Raw genomic sequence first — 17,463 nt, forward strand, 5'->3', positions numbered from 1 at the left:
CGAATACTTAAAAAAAATTCAAAATACGTTAATTTTCCATTGGGATAACAGTCTCGTTTCTAAAAAATTATTGAACACTAGAATTTTTACAAAAGTTTTCACCAAATCATAAAACTAGTATAAAAATCATCTATTCCTGGCTAGTTTTTAGTTTAAATCATGAAAGATTCAAATTTTCCATCATGTGCACTCTGCTGCCAAAGTTAAAAACCACTACTTGGTTCGCTTAAATTCTGTTCTGGTGCAGATTTCTGTAATWGTCATTAATGGTTGGGTCCCCGTCTGCTAGATGCAGCGTTGGTCTCAAAATAGCATCGTCATGCGCATTGGTGTTGGTTCAAAACCCCAAACAGCGGGAAAGCCCCGGTTGGGAACCGTGACCGGCAAGGCATCGGCAACCTCGTGCATTTGTTTGCCGGCAATCWGACAGTGAGGTAGCTGCGCGTCCGTAAGGCGCGTATCTTCGTATTCAAAAAATGGAAAAGCCTCCCAGAATGRGATAGTGCGCGAATGTGAGTGAAAATGAAGTGTTAGTGAAAATGCCGTTCGTGCAGCGAGTTGTCGAGCCGAAATATTTGAGTCGGACGAGTCTTTGGGACGAAGAGGGTAAACCTCTGGTTTCCGATGATGAACTGGAGGCCGTCACCAACAACACCCTGAGCAATGCCTTGCGGCAACTCGCCTCCTTGGTGCTGATCGCCGATGACATCTTCGCCGAATTGGGCACTCAGCTCAAGGAGATCAACAAGAGGTCCGAGGGTTTGAAGGCTAGGATTGAGGCTGTGGAGGGAAAGGTGTCGGCGTTTGATCCCAAGAAGGTTACAGTTCGTAAGTAGTGGTTTTGTATTGGCGTTCCTCAGGTAGAATTATTTCGTTGATGGCGCGCTATAGCCTTGAAATACCTACAAGATTTACTGGATATATACTTTATCGCGATCGATTGTGTACTAAGGTCGGCGAGAGAAATAAAAAATTGAAGAACGTGCCTCCATCGACGGGTGTTTTGTACTTTTTCTGATTCTTGTCTAGCGTTCTCAAAGAAACAAGGTCGCTGCCTTAACATAGCTTTTTTACCAATTTTCAATCTCCAAGACCAACCATTCATTATTATTCCGCCTGGTGGAGCTCTAATTGAAGCCTGATTACCTCGAAATGCAGAATTCTTATTCTTTTGACTTGGCCGTCAAAACTTTGCATACTTAATTTATAATCTAACCAGCGACAAGTCGCAACGGAAATTGCATAAGTAATTAGCCTTCAATCCTCCAAAGAAGCTGTAAAAATCACCGTATTTTTTGACCACATTGTGACTTTTATTGATGAAATTAATACTTTTGTGTGCTTTTTGGTCAGTGTTTTTTCTCGAGGAAGTTGTAAAACGAAAAAGAAAGTTATTTGATACCTTTAAAACAGAATTATTTAAAACAGGTTGACCATGAGAGAAAATTATGAATATTGGGCATGCCATAATAGAAATAAATTGTTGTTTGCATAACAACGTCTATATTTTTTCCAAAAACATGCATTCATTTTATGTCCAGCTGTTCACGTTCATATTTAATTTGATGTCTGTTTTGCATACAAGTTTTATGGGCAAATTATTAAAAAATTTATGTTTTCTACACAATCAATTTTCCTAGGAGTTGAAACCTACCTAATGTAATTGCTTCGTTTTAATGTCTAATCTGGTTATAGCTTTGCTTTTATTACATAATAGTATTAGAAGAGGTWACTAATTGTGAGTGAAGCCATGGATTTAAAGAATGTCTAGTCATTCCCTWTTTATTTGTTATTGAGAGAGACTGTTTTTAATTTAAAAATCGACGAAACATTTTATATTTTGATGTACTTCATTCAGAAATGTAATTTAGAGCAATTGACTTTTTATTTGTTACTGAGAGAGATTGTTTTAAATAAAAAAAATAAATAAAAATCGACGAAACATTTTATATTTTGTTGGTGTACTTCTTTCAGAAATGTAATTTAAAGCAATTGACTTTTTATTTGTTACTGAGAGAGACTGTTTTAAATTAAAAAAAAAAAATAAGGATCGACGAAATATTTAATATTTTGTTGGTGTACTTCATTCAGAAATGTAATTTAGAGCAATTGACTTTTTATTTGTTACTGAGAGAGACTGTCTTAAATTAAAAAAAAATTAAAAATCGACGGAACATTTTATATTTTGTTGGTGTACTTCATTCAGAAATTTAATTTAGAGTAATTGACTTTTTATTTGTTACTGAGAGAGACTGTTTTAAATTTAAAAAAAAAAATGACGAAATATTTAATATTTTGTTGGTGTACTTCATTCAGAAATGTAATTTGGAGCAATTGACTTTTTATTTGTTACTGAGAGAGACTGTTTTAAATTAAAAAAATAAATAAAAATCGACGAAATATTTTATATTTTGTTGGTGTACTTCTTTCAGAAAGTAATTCAGAGCAATTGGCCTTTTTATCAAATTTTTTTCGAGACGATGCCAGAAAAATATTGAGGCTTTTAAGATAAATTGGTAAAAACGTCAACAATGGAACGCTTCGTTAAAACCTACGGTCATCTATATGATCTAAAGTAGAGGTTATTGGTCATTGTTCGTAAATTTATTATCGTGACTTGTGTGAAGAGCCTTCGATGTGCCTAATCAATTACGATAACATCTTGAAGCGCTATTAAAATATTAGTTTACGAGAAGATGCATCACGAATCACGATTACCTTATTAATTTTTTCTTATTGCAAAAATATGATAAAATATATTTTGTTTATTCAGAGAAAAAACAAACTGGCTAGACAGCAGCTAAAGGAAGTCTCCAGAAAATTAGTGTACATTCATTGAGAGTAAGAAAATCAGTTTAAACATGYGCATCCGGCTCCGTAATGAGCATAATTATGAAAACTCAGGTCATGCACGCCGTGAATGAGATCATGTGTTTCTGTCTAATTAATTTTGATCTTGAACGCAGTCATTCTGATGTCCTTATTAATTTATCAATTTGTCATCATGAAAGCGAACGTTATTAAATGTAAAGTTCACTTTCATTTTACTCTTTTTCCCATCASGAGGAAATGCATCATTCATCYCATTTAATCTCTAATCAATTACTTTCAAACGGTTCTTTGTCGAATGTGCCACCTGAAACAATCGTTAGACGACCGTTGCAAGGTAGCTCTTTGCATGTTATGAAACCGGAAAGCAGAAGGGACGTGGTGTCTGCTTTAACCGTCATCAGCCAGTTGGAATTCTTAGGGTGAGAGGAAACGTGAGGTCACGTGAGACGACAGCTGATCAGGATACGCACCTAGGGGTGTAAAAATATCACGAGTTTATTTTGAACGGTGGAGAGAAGCTCCAGACAGTAGGAAATTGTGTTAAAATCCACCTGGAAGTAATGAAATAAACAAATAAGGAAAGCCTAATGGCGCTGCACATTGATAACTCTCAGGGGTGATAATTTCTAGGTAAACATGAGAAATTCCTCTGCTGATTAAGCAAAGTCGTAAAAAGTTTCTTCTTTGAGTGAATACAAACTTTACATTTGGCGTTATTGCCATTGTGCATGTTGCGTTTATGGGCATTAGGATGAATAATGAGCAGCTCATTCCCGGATTATCAATGTTTATGTATTTGTTTACGCCTCATTTYTCGCGGATTGGATATCGATTCTGCCCCTATTTCTTCCCGAGAAAGTTGACCAATATTTTATCTCATTTGCACAATAACTTACAAGGAACTTACACACTGACTACTCCACTTACTACTTCTATCGTTTTTATGTACCAAGTTTTTCTAGACACGAAGTTTTGTTAAAAGTTTTCGAATGCTACAAGATCAAGATTGTCTGCAGCTTGAAAGAATGGCTTCCATCTGAATTAATTGGAACAGTATTTTCGGGAACAGTAAAACCTAAAAACCACTTTTGACATTGGAAGATCTTTGTGCCATTCTCTCGTCTTTTGATGCACTTATTATATCGATCAGATTTTGGAGTTGCTGAAGGAATCTTTCAAACGATTTGTCATCACTCCTCATTAAAACRCACAAATGAGGCAATACAAACCGTGTCATTGCATTATAAGAGGTGCACCATCTCGGTGAATGGTCGTTTCAATAATAGACAACATTCTATTAAATTATGCTTCATTGGTTGGCAATTTTAAAACTCGTGCCGTCTAATTAAATAATGTTAATTACAAGCCATTCATCACAAACGTGTTTAGAGAATTAAATTTGTAGCTGTTGGGTAATCGCGTTTTAGCYTAATTACTTGACATAACGTATGGAGTGCACGTTCGGCGCATCTCTTGAAATTTTTCACGGTTCTGACAAAAATTCCCCAACCGAGTCAAATTCCGTTAAAATTGTCATTCTCTACACTCCAAAATCGTGTTATGCGACTTTTATTATTMGTGGAAATAGAACGGAAGTGCAAGTTCACCTTGTGAAATTACTGCTCCGAAACGTCATTGAAAGAAAGTTACATTTACTACAACACAGCTGGAGCYTTTGTACCTGTGGAAGAGACCTGCAACAATGAAAGAATGAAATTCCGGAGCCATTCAAAAATCGAWTTTTTTCTTGAATAATTTATGTACATAGATCGTTAGACTCGAACAGGTTYTTAAGCAATTTTCTTCCATGTGTTAGAGACGTGAAGGTCCAGGCGACGTAAAACCGTAAGAAATACCGCTTGCTTAAACCGACCATATTTGGACAAGACTCGAAAACCAAATATGAAACGTGCAATGTTTGGCCATATGGTCAAATTAACTCATTAGACAAGTGTTCAAGTTTCACAATAACTGCATATTTGAGGAAACAAGCTTAACTTGTGAGGTTGGCAATGAAAAATCAACTTGCGTGRAAGCTTTGTATCGATTGGGGTACTTAGGGGTCTCAGGTGCAGTTATCCAACTAAATGGTGGTCATTTAGTTGGAAATTCACGGAAATGGGATTTGTTGGTCTTTGTTTGGGCCTCCACACTTGCAGGTGTCGGGACAGACAGTAACAGTTTGTTCTTTTTGGAATGGGGTGAAATCGGGAAATTTATTTCCTTCATTTTGACTGGCATTGAAGCTAAAAAATTTTATGATTAAGTGTGATGGTCAGTGTGAACTATATCTCAAAGTCAAAATTAATTATAATCGCCTTTTTAACCCTCTCTTTGAAGTAGACTGGTCTTCCATTAAGGATTAAAACGTTACAAGACTTTTAATCAGAGCGAGTTTGGCAGAAGCTCCGTAAAAACTTATCTTAATTTTTATAGCCATTGGCGTTTGAAAAGCTCCGACAAACACAGCGAAATTTTTATCCTTTCTTTCATAAAAATTATCTTTATGTCGAGTGGGTCTAATTGCTCAAAACCTCTGGTCTATTTGCATGAAAATACCTTTCAAGCAGTAAATTTGGGGCGGTAATTCCTTACATACATTCGGCCGCCTCCCTTAGACAGTTTTCGCTTAATTAAGTGTTTATTGCCCTCTCGTTTTGGGAGTTGGATCGAACCACGAATGAATAGTAATTCCAACACGTTTCGGAAACGGAAAATTGCATTGATGGGGCTTGTTAGATAATTAAATAAAACTTTCACTGTGTCATTTTACCTTGGTTTCATCACAGGTCAATGTAACCGAATCGGTTGACGTGAGAGAGAAATTACCACAAACATGGCCGATCTGTTCTAGGAATGGAAATAAGCAACAGCATTAAATCGGGAAATGGCTTTTAAACCGATAACTATTATCTCTTGTTAGGTAAAATTTACATAACATGCCACTGCGCATATAGGCTCAGCTTTGAAATGGAAAAAGATGTGTTTTAAACAGTGGCGCATCCACTTTGAAGGCATTTATTAAGTGGTTTAATGTTCCCCCAGGTGACGTTTAGTCGTTTTAGGTGTAGGCAAGAGTGTATTCTTAGATCAAAGCTTGAAACTATCTGTCATCACTCGTCATTATTTCAAACAATAACGGAATTAAGGTACCGCTGCGGTTCAGGTTCATTGCTAAACCTGCGCTTTGTTTATCTCACCCCATCAAAGAAAATTCGGTTTCGCCGGAAATGACAAACAATTTAATTTACAGAGCATAATATCATGTTAAACTGTGCATATCCGAGTTCAAAGTTTGGTCATAACCCTTCAATTTCCGCGGAAAAGTATAACTAGAGAGCTTTTCGAGTAATTTGGACGAAAGCTCTTTACGGGCTTAGCGCCCCTAAAAATAGCGAAGTGATAGCGAATTTAAACCTGGGAACATTATCGGGACAATGGCGTAGAGGGCAGGTCGAACGACAAATCCCTTTTAGGCCCTTAATAACGGTGCGGATATTTATAATAGTGTAATATCGGCGCAGTTAGTGAGGGTATTCACTACCCGGTAGGCCGCGKGCCTAAYGGCACAAAGACTGGCTTCAGCCCGCCCGTGACGTCTAACCGGGCCCTTGACTCTGTGGGAATCTCTTCAGTATTTCTAATAGCCCATTCCAAACACACCCATAAAGATTATTCGGACCTTTGGCTCCGAATGGCTGCCACAGACGACGAAAAACCTCCAATTGAGTCGTTGCACATAAAGTATGTTTTTTTTTTTTTAAATGGAAATGCCAAATAGTCTTAACGTTGGCACCACTAGTAAATTCATTCATAGCAATTTTAATAAGGGAAGTTGGAAGTTTCGGTTTTTTGAATTAATTTGAAAACAATGTCATTAAACGTCAACACAAAAAATCGTCTAAGATAATTTGAGATGAAACACCAAAAAAGGAACAAATTCGGTACCACCAACAGTTTTTAGAAATTTGGAAACGAATATTTCGTAAGCAGGAAGTTAGAAAAAGGGCCCGTTAAAGTGTAGACGCAATCTGTAATGCAGGTTTGCTAAACATTCTCAATATTTAGCAAGAAATTGACAAGAATACAAAACAAACATGAATGAGAAAGAACCTCGGAAAGAATGCAATTAAATTAGTGTCTTGTGCATCGTTTTGAGAAACAAGTTGCAAAAGTAACAATTTTGAAACTAAAGCTGAAGAAGAAGTTATAAAATGCATCAACTTTGAGCTCATTTTAATAAATTACATAAAATTTATTGCCAATCATCAGAATACCTACTTGTATKTTTTGCTAAATAACRTCATCCTTTTTKTTCAAAGTTTTTGTAGCAAAAACCTCATTTTTGTCCACAATATTGTGTACTTGCGGTGTGTTTCTATCAAAATTATTAGCACTGAATTCTGTCTTTAGACCTTAGGTAATGATGTCTGTCCTCAGGTATTCAATTATAGCACTTTCAAAGAGCAAAAAGGCACACAAGATTCATAACAGTCAAAATTTTGGCAATTTGAYAKCATAACCATAATTTCTATGGACAAAAACAAAGAGCAAACAAAATTTGTGGCTATGGAGACAAGCTGCTCCAATTTTTTCACCAAAATTTTGACTTGGTAATTTCCATTTAAAAAAAGACTTTTTATTGCATATTCTGAATCTTTAATAAAAAATAATTCACCCATGCTTTGTTGTTTTTTTTTTGAAATCTTAATTTTAGTACAAAAAAATCGTAAAATGAAATAAATTCAAAACGCACGTGTTTTATTTACTGTGAGGTAGTAATCCAGCTTTGCACTCATTTTCTGTTTGAATGTCGGTAATGCAGATTGCAGATCATGATCATTGTCAAGGTTATATTTTGGTGTTTGTTTATTTTAATATCAAAAGTAACAAACCGAATTAAATAAATTGCACACAACAAAACACACAAGTCAAAAGTAACAAACCGAACAAGAATATAACAAAAAAACGGGACGAAAACGTACTGAACTACAAAAACTTTAAAACGACAACATAAACTTGTGATTAAACATCCGCCATATTATTATTACACTTGTCAGTGCTTTGGGGATTGTTACGTAGTAAAGCGGGAATTTATCTCGGGTTTAAATTCTACCCCAAACTTAAAAATTTAAATTATTGTATTTCAAACTCTTCCAAGTTAATTTTATTGATGCATCGTGTCTTTGTGAGGTAATCTCTACCGTATAAAAGTAAAAAAACACAAAATTCCGATTGATGCAACTGCATTACTTTATGTTCTGCAAAATTGCAATTTTTAATTGAATATGTAATTGGGGGCAGACGTATCATAAATCTAAACTGACTTTACAAAGTGGACCCTTTATGAAACATCGATACCTATCCAAAATGCGCTCGAGGTGACCACCATAAATCATTCAGTTCATTTAAAACCGTAAATTTTTGCATGTCACACTCATACAACACCGGAATTAATAATCTTCCAACAGAGATAAAAGAATAAAAAGGGAGAAAGAGTGATTTATCTCATATTGCTGATAAATATTTATATTTATTTATTTCACAGCTATAAAACACCTACGTTGACGTTGAAGTTGGCACTTTTGCATAACAATTTGTGTTCATTAAGTTTTCGATACTTGAAAATTATCTATCATTTTGACGTTTCCGGAAATTTGCTCTCTACTTTGTTTTTAAATCATTCGAGTCGAGCTAATGGGAATAAATGTTGATTTTGAGTTATTTAGCTCCTCGATTCTCGCTGAGTTAATTCTGCAGAACTAGTGCTAAAAGCTGTGGTCGTTTCGTTTGCTCTTAGACGACAACATTCCACAAAACCGCAGACATTTGTGTTTCACCATGCAGCCAACAGAAAGATTAACGTCATAAAATCGTTTTACAAGATCAAACCTTTGTCAAACTTTCGAAAACTGACTAAAAATATGAAATCACATAAAGTGTCGGCATCAGATTTATCGTAAACGTTCTGCTCATTCAATTATATTTGTGGATACAACAAAGAAACTTGGCTATAATAAAACCACTATAAACTGAGCTTCGGGACATTAAAAATACATAAATTTCAACAGCTCATTGTTGGGTGGTTTACAGTCTTCGATATTGAAATTCTTTATTGTAGGTGTAATAAATATATTTTTTGATCCAACCCCTTATGGAATATGGAAAATGCAAACAAGGTAATAAATATGCTTCAAGAGAATTATTACACAACTGATTAATTCCGTTGAATGTATTAAATTGAATTTAGATTAATTTATTGTCTATTTACATAATTCGATCAATGTCTGTTATTGTGTAGTGAATTTTTGAAATTAATTTATTATTATGAAAGGAATTTTCACACCTCTTAGGATGTCTAGATAAAAGCACACTAAACAGTACGTTATTTGCACATTTAATTTATAGTCTTGCAGRGGTATTCATTAAACAGGTATCTCGCTGTTTCCAGTATTAGATAAGCCAAAAAAATCCACGTATTCCCAGCTAATTCCAACAAAATTGCACAAATCAACAAACCTTTCCCATTCCTTGGGCAAATATTTAAATATAGGTTGGTTATCTGTTTGATTTGTTTATTTATTCTCAGTCTAATGAACTAATATTGATTCAGACAAAAGGGAATAGTGTCAAAAAAATTAAGAGCAACCACCGTGGCGGCTAATTCAACAAAAAATTAATGCGACCCCATATGGGCGATTGATTTTAAACGTTTTATGTTATTTACCCTCGTATTTTTGTTAACATTGTGACAATTGAATTAAGAGGGATGATCCAAAATGCACATCTGTCTACCTTACCAAAATTCATTGTCAAGTGCGCCCCTTGAAACAGATCCATGTGAAGTGGCACAACTGTTTTAAATTTAGATTTTATAGGGATATAAATATCGCGTCTGATATCTCTACAGTTACAATAATATCAAATGTAGGAGTATTAACTTTATTTAATAGTCGCTCTCAAGCTCACCTTGAAACTGAAATAACTCGTAATTATTTTTCCGATCCGAAAGCGAGAATCGAAGAAACCTTCACCCCCCAATTTCCAAATTTCACGTATTTATTTCTGTCACTTCAACATGTGTTTCATATTTATTGAAATAATATGAAAGTGGGTCAGCTTTGAACTTTATACTTGGCGCTTAAATCATTTTCGAATTTACGTCCATTGTGTTCCTTTTAAGGGAAGAGAAATGCGTTAAACGGAGGGTAATTTCATTTCAGGGCAAGCAAATGCAATATCAATCTAACCTCCTGACATATGCCTCCAATTCAGTTCATCGCCACAATGGATGCAGATTGAGAACATAAAGCTCCAAGTGCACGGATTTGGTTCAACACATGGCGGGGTTTCGGCCACAGAAAGGCCCGATTATGGGCTTTTTTTCAATGCTTAATTATTCATATTGTTGCCCCAATTTGGAACATGTGTGTTAATTTGTTTTTCCAGTTTTTTCTGCCACTTCTTACACAATTGTTACTTCCGTCAAGCTGATATTTAATTGTAAACAATGAAAGACATCCTATGTTTAATTTTATGAGTATTTGCAAAGAAGTCAGATATTTTGTTTGCTGAGGTTATTTGGGCCCAAGTTGTCAACAGGAAAAGCAGGGGTAAACATCGTTTGCGTGTGAACTTGGGTTTCGTTCAGTACAAACAGTACTTACATCGCCCTTTTACAGTTAAATATCGAGCCAAATAAATACACATTATCCTGGAAACACATGGTTTCAAACACCCAAATGAATTCTATTTTACGTCTTCTTAGATTGTTCCCCTAATTAAAGTCTTTTCTTCCAACATCTGCCTCCGTACGCAGTCAGATGTTCAATTAATAATCGTTTGTGATCGTTTAAAAGAAACTATCACAAATCGACGTCATTAATAATTTTTGTCCAATTAGGCAGATCCTCTCGGTTACGACGACAGATGTTTTTTCTTGATTAAGTAATTATTAGTGATGTGATGTAATAAATCCCGAAGGATGGGATTTGATCATTTTCTTCCTTAGCGAAATAGTGAAGCAAGAAATCACATTCATTATTCCTGTCTGGCAGGGCCGTCCCAAGGGGGGGGGGGGTATTAAAAATGTAGTTTTTTTGTTATTTTAGTGAGTTAATTTTAAATTTTTGTGAATTAATTTTTTTTTAGTGTTTCATTTTTATTGTTAGGTACAAATTTAAATAGTTGATAGAATATTTAATTTTAAAACAAAAGTGTTTCGAAAAATGCTATGAAAGGGGGCTACACACACTAAAAAAGGTACGTTTTTAAAYGGTTTATCCTAATATTTRAGAATAGATAAAATTACAAAATTTGGTACCTTTATATGTACACCTAAATAAATGCCAAATAACAAAATTTTTAATTAGGGGCGTCCTAAACGGTAAAACAAATTTATTTTTTAATTTTTATGTTGTTTGTGGTCTGTAACATAATTTTTTAAACCGATTTTTACTAAAAATCCGTAAATTGTATCGGAAAACACAAAAGACCTTTTTTATGAAAAACTATGAAATTTTGTTGTTGAAAGTGGCAAGAAACCACAGGCAATATAGTTAGAGTAAATTTTTACCCTAATTTCATCTAGTTTAGGAACCCCCTAATTAAAAATTTCAACATTTTTTTTGGTACTTGTTTAGGTGTATAAAAGTTATCATCTGTACCTACCAAACTTTGAAATTTTTTTCTAAAATGATTTCGGAAATATGGAAAAAAAAACTATTAAAAGACGCACCCCTTGCGTAGCATTTTTCGATATATGTTCATAGAAAATTTTTGTTTTAAAAATGAATATTCTATCTCCTGTTTAAATTTGTAACAATAAAAAGTATTAAAAAATAATTTTATTTTTTGTTACTTTTGTGAGTTAATTTGTATTTTTTTATGTTTAATTAGGATCTCTTATTTCAATTTAAAATAAAAACGTGTACTTGGAGATTTTTGCTTTTTAATCCGCCTTCTTACATTTCATTTTCATGGACCAACAAGAAACCCCCCCCGAAATAAAATTCTGGTTACGGCCTTAGTAAATTTTCATTAGAAACGAAGAGTTGAAAAACGTAATAAACGGAGCAGAAGCAGTTTGTCATAATGATGTCAATAAGCAATTTCCATCCCTTCTTGAGACTATTGATTTAGCAATCAGCCACTGATGAATGCATTTTCAAAAAATTCCGCTTATGTACGAGTAAATTTAATAAAAAAACTTGGACTTGGAAATTTATGGTTGTTGGATGTATGTAAAATCGTAAAATATCATCGCTTTGTTGCTGATATGTATCCAAATCACGTTTCCTCGACTTTTTCAGTTCGCAACTTTGCTGAATTTGAGCAAATCGTCGAATGTCCATCGTGTAATAAAAGAAGGCTTCCAAGAACTGAGATAATTCGTTGATGGTTGATAATGCCGCGTAAGAAACTCCCGGCTTCCGCACGGAATGCCTTGGAGGCTTCATAAATTGTGGATAATAAGTTCCACTTAATTTATGTTGTGTACAATGTTGTAGTAATTAAAGTAATGATGTCTGCAAAAATCCATTCTACGTAGGTGGGAAGAAAATGTGTAGGTGAAGCAGAAATTTGACTGATCAGTTTACAGATGTTTATAAAAATATTCCATCAATATCCCCAGAAATCTYGCTGTGGCTGGAAGTGATGACGGCAGTTGACAGTGATGGAACTGATTCCTCAAGTTCCACGTGCATAAAAACATGAACTTCCCCTTTAAAATCCAGTCAATTTTCTGTTGCAGAAATAAGCGATGATGTAAACGATCAATATGGTTCAATAAAATATCAGATAAAGGCAGTTCAAGCCGAAGGTGAACTTGTGTTAGAGGAAATATTTCATTGTATCGACACCCACGATTCTTTGATTCGTCGAAATTTATGTTCAAACCAACACAAAAGTCGTAAATTGTGTCGTCTGTAGTGAAGTTGCAAAAACCTTCCGCCATCAAGCTCACTTAACACTRTCTCTTTGTTGTGGGTTTAATRACAACAAATGCTAATACCCGTGRTTTAGATTAGGGAAAATTATCATCGAGTCAATCTACAGGGACGCTTTTTCCGGCCGAGCAGCTGCTCCTTTTAATTCTAAATAAAGCTCGGCAAAAACTCASCCCAGAATATTTTCATTCATCCAACTTATCACACAATTTCGTAAAAGCGCCGTAAATCTGACCGACATTGTCGCCGACCCAAATTTCACTTGGTCACGTTTAACTATTATTGGTTTTGATATTAAATCACGGAAGGTGCCTATTCACCGGCGGAAGTAACMCGATGACACTCCCTTGTCTACTTCCTGTGCGCTTTGAAAATTAACACAACGGAAAGTGCCCCCGAATCCAAGTGTCATTACAAGAAGCGAAACCGCGGCTTCTTTGTAATAGACGATGTTTATTAATACAACTGTCTTTCTAAACACGCATCGAGAATAAAAAGTGTTTGTAATACGAGGTGATGGATGACTCAATTTGGTGGCAAAGTCATGAGGGCGCCAAAACCACAGCACTTTCTATCCGGTTTCATGGACGTTTCGCCACAGCTTCCGGTGAAGAAACAAAAATCGCGTGCTTTTGTGGCTTCTGTTGCATGATGCCTACATGGACCTAATATAACTACGCCAAAATATTGTACTTTCTGCTAAGACAACACTGTGTTGCCAGGTGTGTTCAAATTTACCAGATCTGGTAATTTTCACGTTGATTTGGTGAAAGCTTTTGCAAAAATTCTAATATCTGGTGATTTTTTGGAGCATTTTCAACCAGAAACTTAATTATTTCGTCAAACTTTTTCAAAAAAGTCAAAAAAGCACCAAATTGGTTTAAACAGTTTTGTTTGTTTTTTTACAAGATTTTATTAAACAGGATCGAAAATAACAATTTATTTTTGTCTTTTTCGAATGATTTTTCAGCTAGCAACATAATTACTTCGTAAAATTTCGTTCAAAAACAATCCAAAAATTCAACAATTAATTTCGTTTAAAAACAATCTAAAAATTCAACAATTGACCAAAACCGTCGGTATTTTTGCCCTTTTCAAGTGTTCAAGCACGTTTTTGAGATAAAAACAAAAGAACTTCTAAAAATTTTGTTGGAACAGGCAAAAAATTACAAAATTAAATTGATATTATTTTTAGCTTGTTCCGCTCGAACTCGATTTAACTGGTTTTTGAGCAAAATAAGACAAAAATAAGCTGAGAAACCACAAAATTTGGTCAAAAATGCTTTTAGGCGCGTTTTTGTACTAAAATCGCAGGTTTTTTACTAGATTCCGGTAAAACAAACTAAAAAATTAAGAAATTAAATCTAAAATTACATTATTTTTGCATTTTAACACATTTTTCAGCTAGAAACACAATTATTTTGCGAAATTTAGCCTAAACACAATTCAAAAATTCAACAATTTTAACACAAAACGGCGTTATTTTTGCTCCTTTCAAGTGTTTAAGCACATTTTTGAGAAGAAACATTTTTAAAATTCTCTTGGAACAGGCAAAAAATTTCAAAATTAAACTGAAATTGATATTACTTTTAGCTTGTTCCGCTCCAGTTACTTTGTTTTTGAACCAGAGGCTCATTTATTTTGCAAAATCTTGTCCAAACACGCTTAAAAATTACAAATGCAATTAATATTGATGTTATTTTGTTTGTTTCACTTGATTTAACTGGTTTTTGAACAAAATAAGACAAAAATAAGCTGAAAAATCATAAAATTTGACCAAAAATGCTTTTAAGCGCGTTTTTGTACTAAAATCTCAGGTTTTTTAATAGATTTCGCTAAAACAAACTAAAAAATTTAAAGAAATCAAGTCTACAATTACATTATTTTTGCCTTTCTTGAGCATTTTAGCACGTTTTTCAGCTAGAATCACAATTATTTCGCAAAATNCAAAATAAGACAAAAATAAGCTGAAAAATCATAAAATTTGACCAAAAATGCTTTTAAGCGCGTTTTTGTACTAAAATCTCAGGTTTTTTAATAGATTTCGCTAAAACAAACTAAAAAATTTAAAGAAATCAAGTCTACAATTACATTATTTTTGCCTTTCTTGAGCATTTTAGCACGTTTTTCAGCTAGAATCACAATTATTTCGCAAAATTTTGTTGAAAACAAGCCAAAAAATCACAGAATCAAGAGTTTAAGCGGATTTTTAAGCTGAAAACCTCGTTTTTTCGCGAAATGTAGTCATACAAATCGTCTGGTGCGAATTTTTCAACACGGATCTGATGAATTTTATGGCAACATTGACACTGTAACTCCTGTGCAAGGTACAAAACAAACACCATACAACATATTTAAAACCCTTGTTTTTATCACATTGTCCTTTATTGTCAATGATAGTGAAATCGTGGCCTGAGCCAGCAAAAAGTGTTCCAGTGTAATAACCTCAACTGTGACCCCTTTTTGATAAAAATAGCAGTTTTGGAGATAACGAAATGTTTTCCTCTATGAAGCCGTGATGAGATCTGTCTTCGTTGCGATGCAGTGGTCGAGGCTTGCGGAAGTTCTGCACCGACCACAATTTGCATAACTAATGTTTGTGCAAACGGCCTGTACTAATAGCCGATTATTTATCACGTTTCTGTAGACAGGTTTTACCTCTTTGTAGTCGGTATTCATCACCAAGTATTGTCGGTGTAAATAATATTTTACCTTCCAAGCGTTTGAAATTTCGCACCGCTGATTGGTTTCATCTCGTAATTTTTCTCCAAGTCGCGGTTTGGGTTTCACCTTGCGGAAAAACGGATACATATTTAATTAAAAATACGGCTTCGAGACGGGGTGTGTCGGGTCAGATATACGGTGACTTTGTAACGCGAGAGGATGAAACCTCTTGGGGTCATTCGATATGGTGCCTGCTTATCTGCACTCATATCAAYACTGGCAGTCAKTTACCAACTCGGTCGGGTTTAAAATCATAGGTTGTTATGTAAACATTGTAAACACAAAAGTTCATACTCGTAAATTTCATATTGACAGCCTTCTTCGAGAAGAGTCAAAAATGATTTCTTCCACGAAATTGTGAAAGTAATGGCTCTAATAAAATTTTACGATTCTGTTTTGATCCCACCATTTGACCGGAATTAAATAAATTTTGAGATAAAACTGAACTGCTAATTTAAGGAAGAAAAGAAATGAATGAACAAATTAAAAAAAACAACTAAGATCTTGATAATATTCAAAAGATAAATTAATAGTATTTACCCATAATTATGTAATTTTTGTAAATATGTTTAAAAAGTAATAAAACTGTTATTGTTGCGTATGTGTGAGTCCAAGTGTGTCATCTTATCAAGTCTATGTTTTATTGCTACACATTCCCAACAATCGTCGTTTTGTTAGTCTTTCCATTTTTATCAAAGTAAATTGCATCTTTTCCATTAATTATCTAATAATAATTAGCATTAAATAACTTCTTTCTTTTTATTCCTGCTTGTCGTGCTCTTCAAGGCTAAGTCTGGATTTCCATGTCCCCATTACTCATTTACCAGCGAACACGTTTCGAGTTCTGCAAACTCCTTCGCGTGTATGAGTAATTATTATCATCCCGCCTTCCTCGCAAATAAGCCTTGTTATTATAAACCCACTTCCAAACTTAATTAATTTCAAGACATTAATTAATCGCTTAAAAATTTCTCTCTGTGATCACAGAGACTAGAAATACCGGGTGTCCCAAGTTTTAGGACCGGCGCTAAAATAAATATTTGCAATTGATTAAAAAAGAATTTCGATAGTGTAAAGTGTAAACGATAGAGGATTAAATACACTTTAATTTGATGTTTTGATATTCTACAAAAATTTTAGAGACCTTAAAAATCAAATTTTGAGAAAAAAAATTGCAATTTGGTTTGAATAATGAAAAAGTTGATAAGTTTTGATTAATTAACATTTTAATATTAAAAATCTGAAACTTGGAATAATTGATGGGGGGGCCAGAATTTCTTGACAAAAGAAAAAGATCCGCAATGACATTTATGACGTATCCGAGCCCTATTGTGAAACCTCCGCTCTATTCTGAATGCATTAGCAGCATATTATCCCAGAATTCCCAATTTTCAATATTAAGATATTAATTAGTCAAAATTATCAACTTTTACATTATTCAATTTTCACCGTTACCATTAGAAAAAAACCAAGGAATTTTATCATGTAGAAAAGATTCCCATTAATTAAAAATTTTTCTTCCAAATTTGGTTTTTAGATTCTAACCGAGGGGTAAATCGCTGCTCATAATTTTCTACATCATAATCCCATTTACACCGATAATTCCAAAATAATTCCAAACAATCTCATATAATCCCAAATAATTCCAAATACTTCCAAATACTCCCAAATAATTCCAAGGAATTCCAAAGAATCCCAAATAATTCCAAATATTTCCAAATAATTCCACGTCTAGATAATTCCAAATTTAAGTAAAAGTAAAAGCTGATGTGATATTTATTATAGTCTGTACTTGATTAAATATTTTTTTGATATTATTTTTTCATGTTTGTGTAAGTTTTTTACTATAAGAGTGTTTTCCATATTATAATATAGTATTAAAAAATTGCTCTAATTGTATGTACTTAACTAAAAATTTTTTGTTTTGGTAAAAATACACGAACAGTCAAGCGAACAG

At 34.0% G+C, this 17,463-nt stretch overlaps 1 protein-coding gene across 1 annotated transcript in view; it reads left to right on the top strand.

Moving 5' to 3' along the window:
• Window positions 1-422: 422 nt before the first annotated feature.
• LOC123007094 overlaps window positions 423-17,463 on the top strand; it is a 46,043-nt gene continuing 29,002 nt past the window's right edge. The window contains exon 1 of the mRNA XM_044402133.1: window positions 423-828. Coding sequence (XP_044258068.1) covers window positions 540-828 — 289 coding nt within the window. The 5' untranslated portion in view covers window positions 423-539. The remainder of the gene's footprint in view (window positions 829-17,463) is intronic.

The sequence above is a fragment of the Tribolium madens genome, unplaced genomic scaffold, assembly GCF_015345945.1.
Source record: "Tribolium madens isolate multiple individuals breed KSU strain unplaced genomic scaffold, Tmad_KSU_1.1 Scaffold_3;HRSCAF=73;Tcas5.2_LG2, whole genome shotgun sequence".
Lineage (NCBI taxonomy): Eukaryota > Metazoa > Arthropoda > Insecta > Coleoptera > Tenebrionidae > Tribolium > Tribolium madens.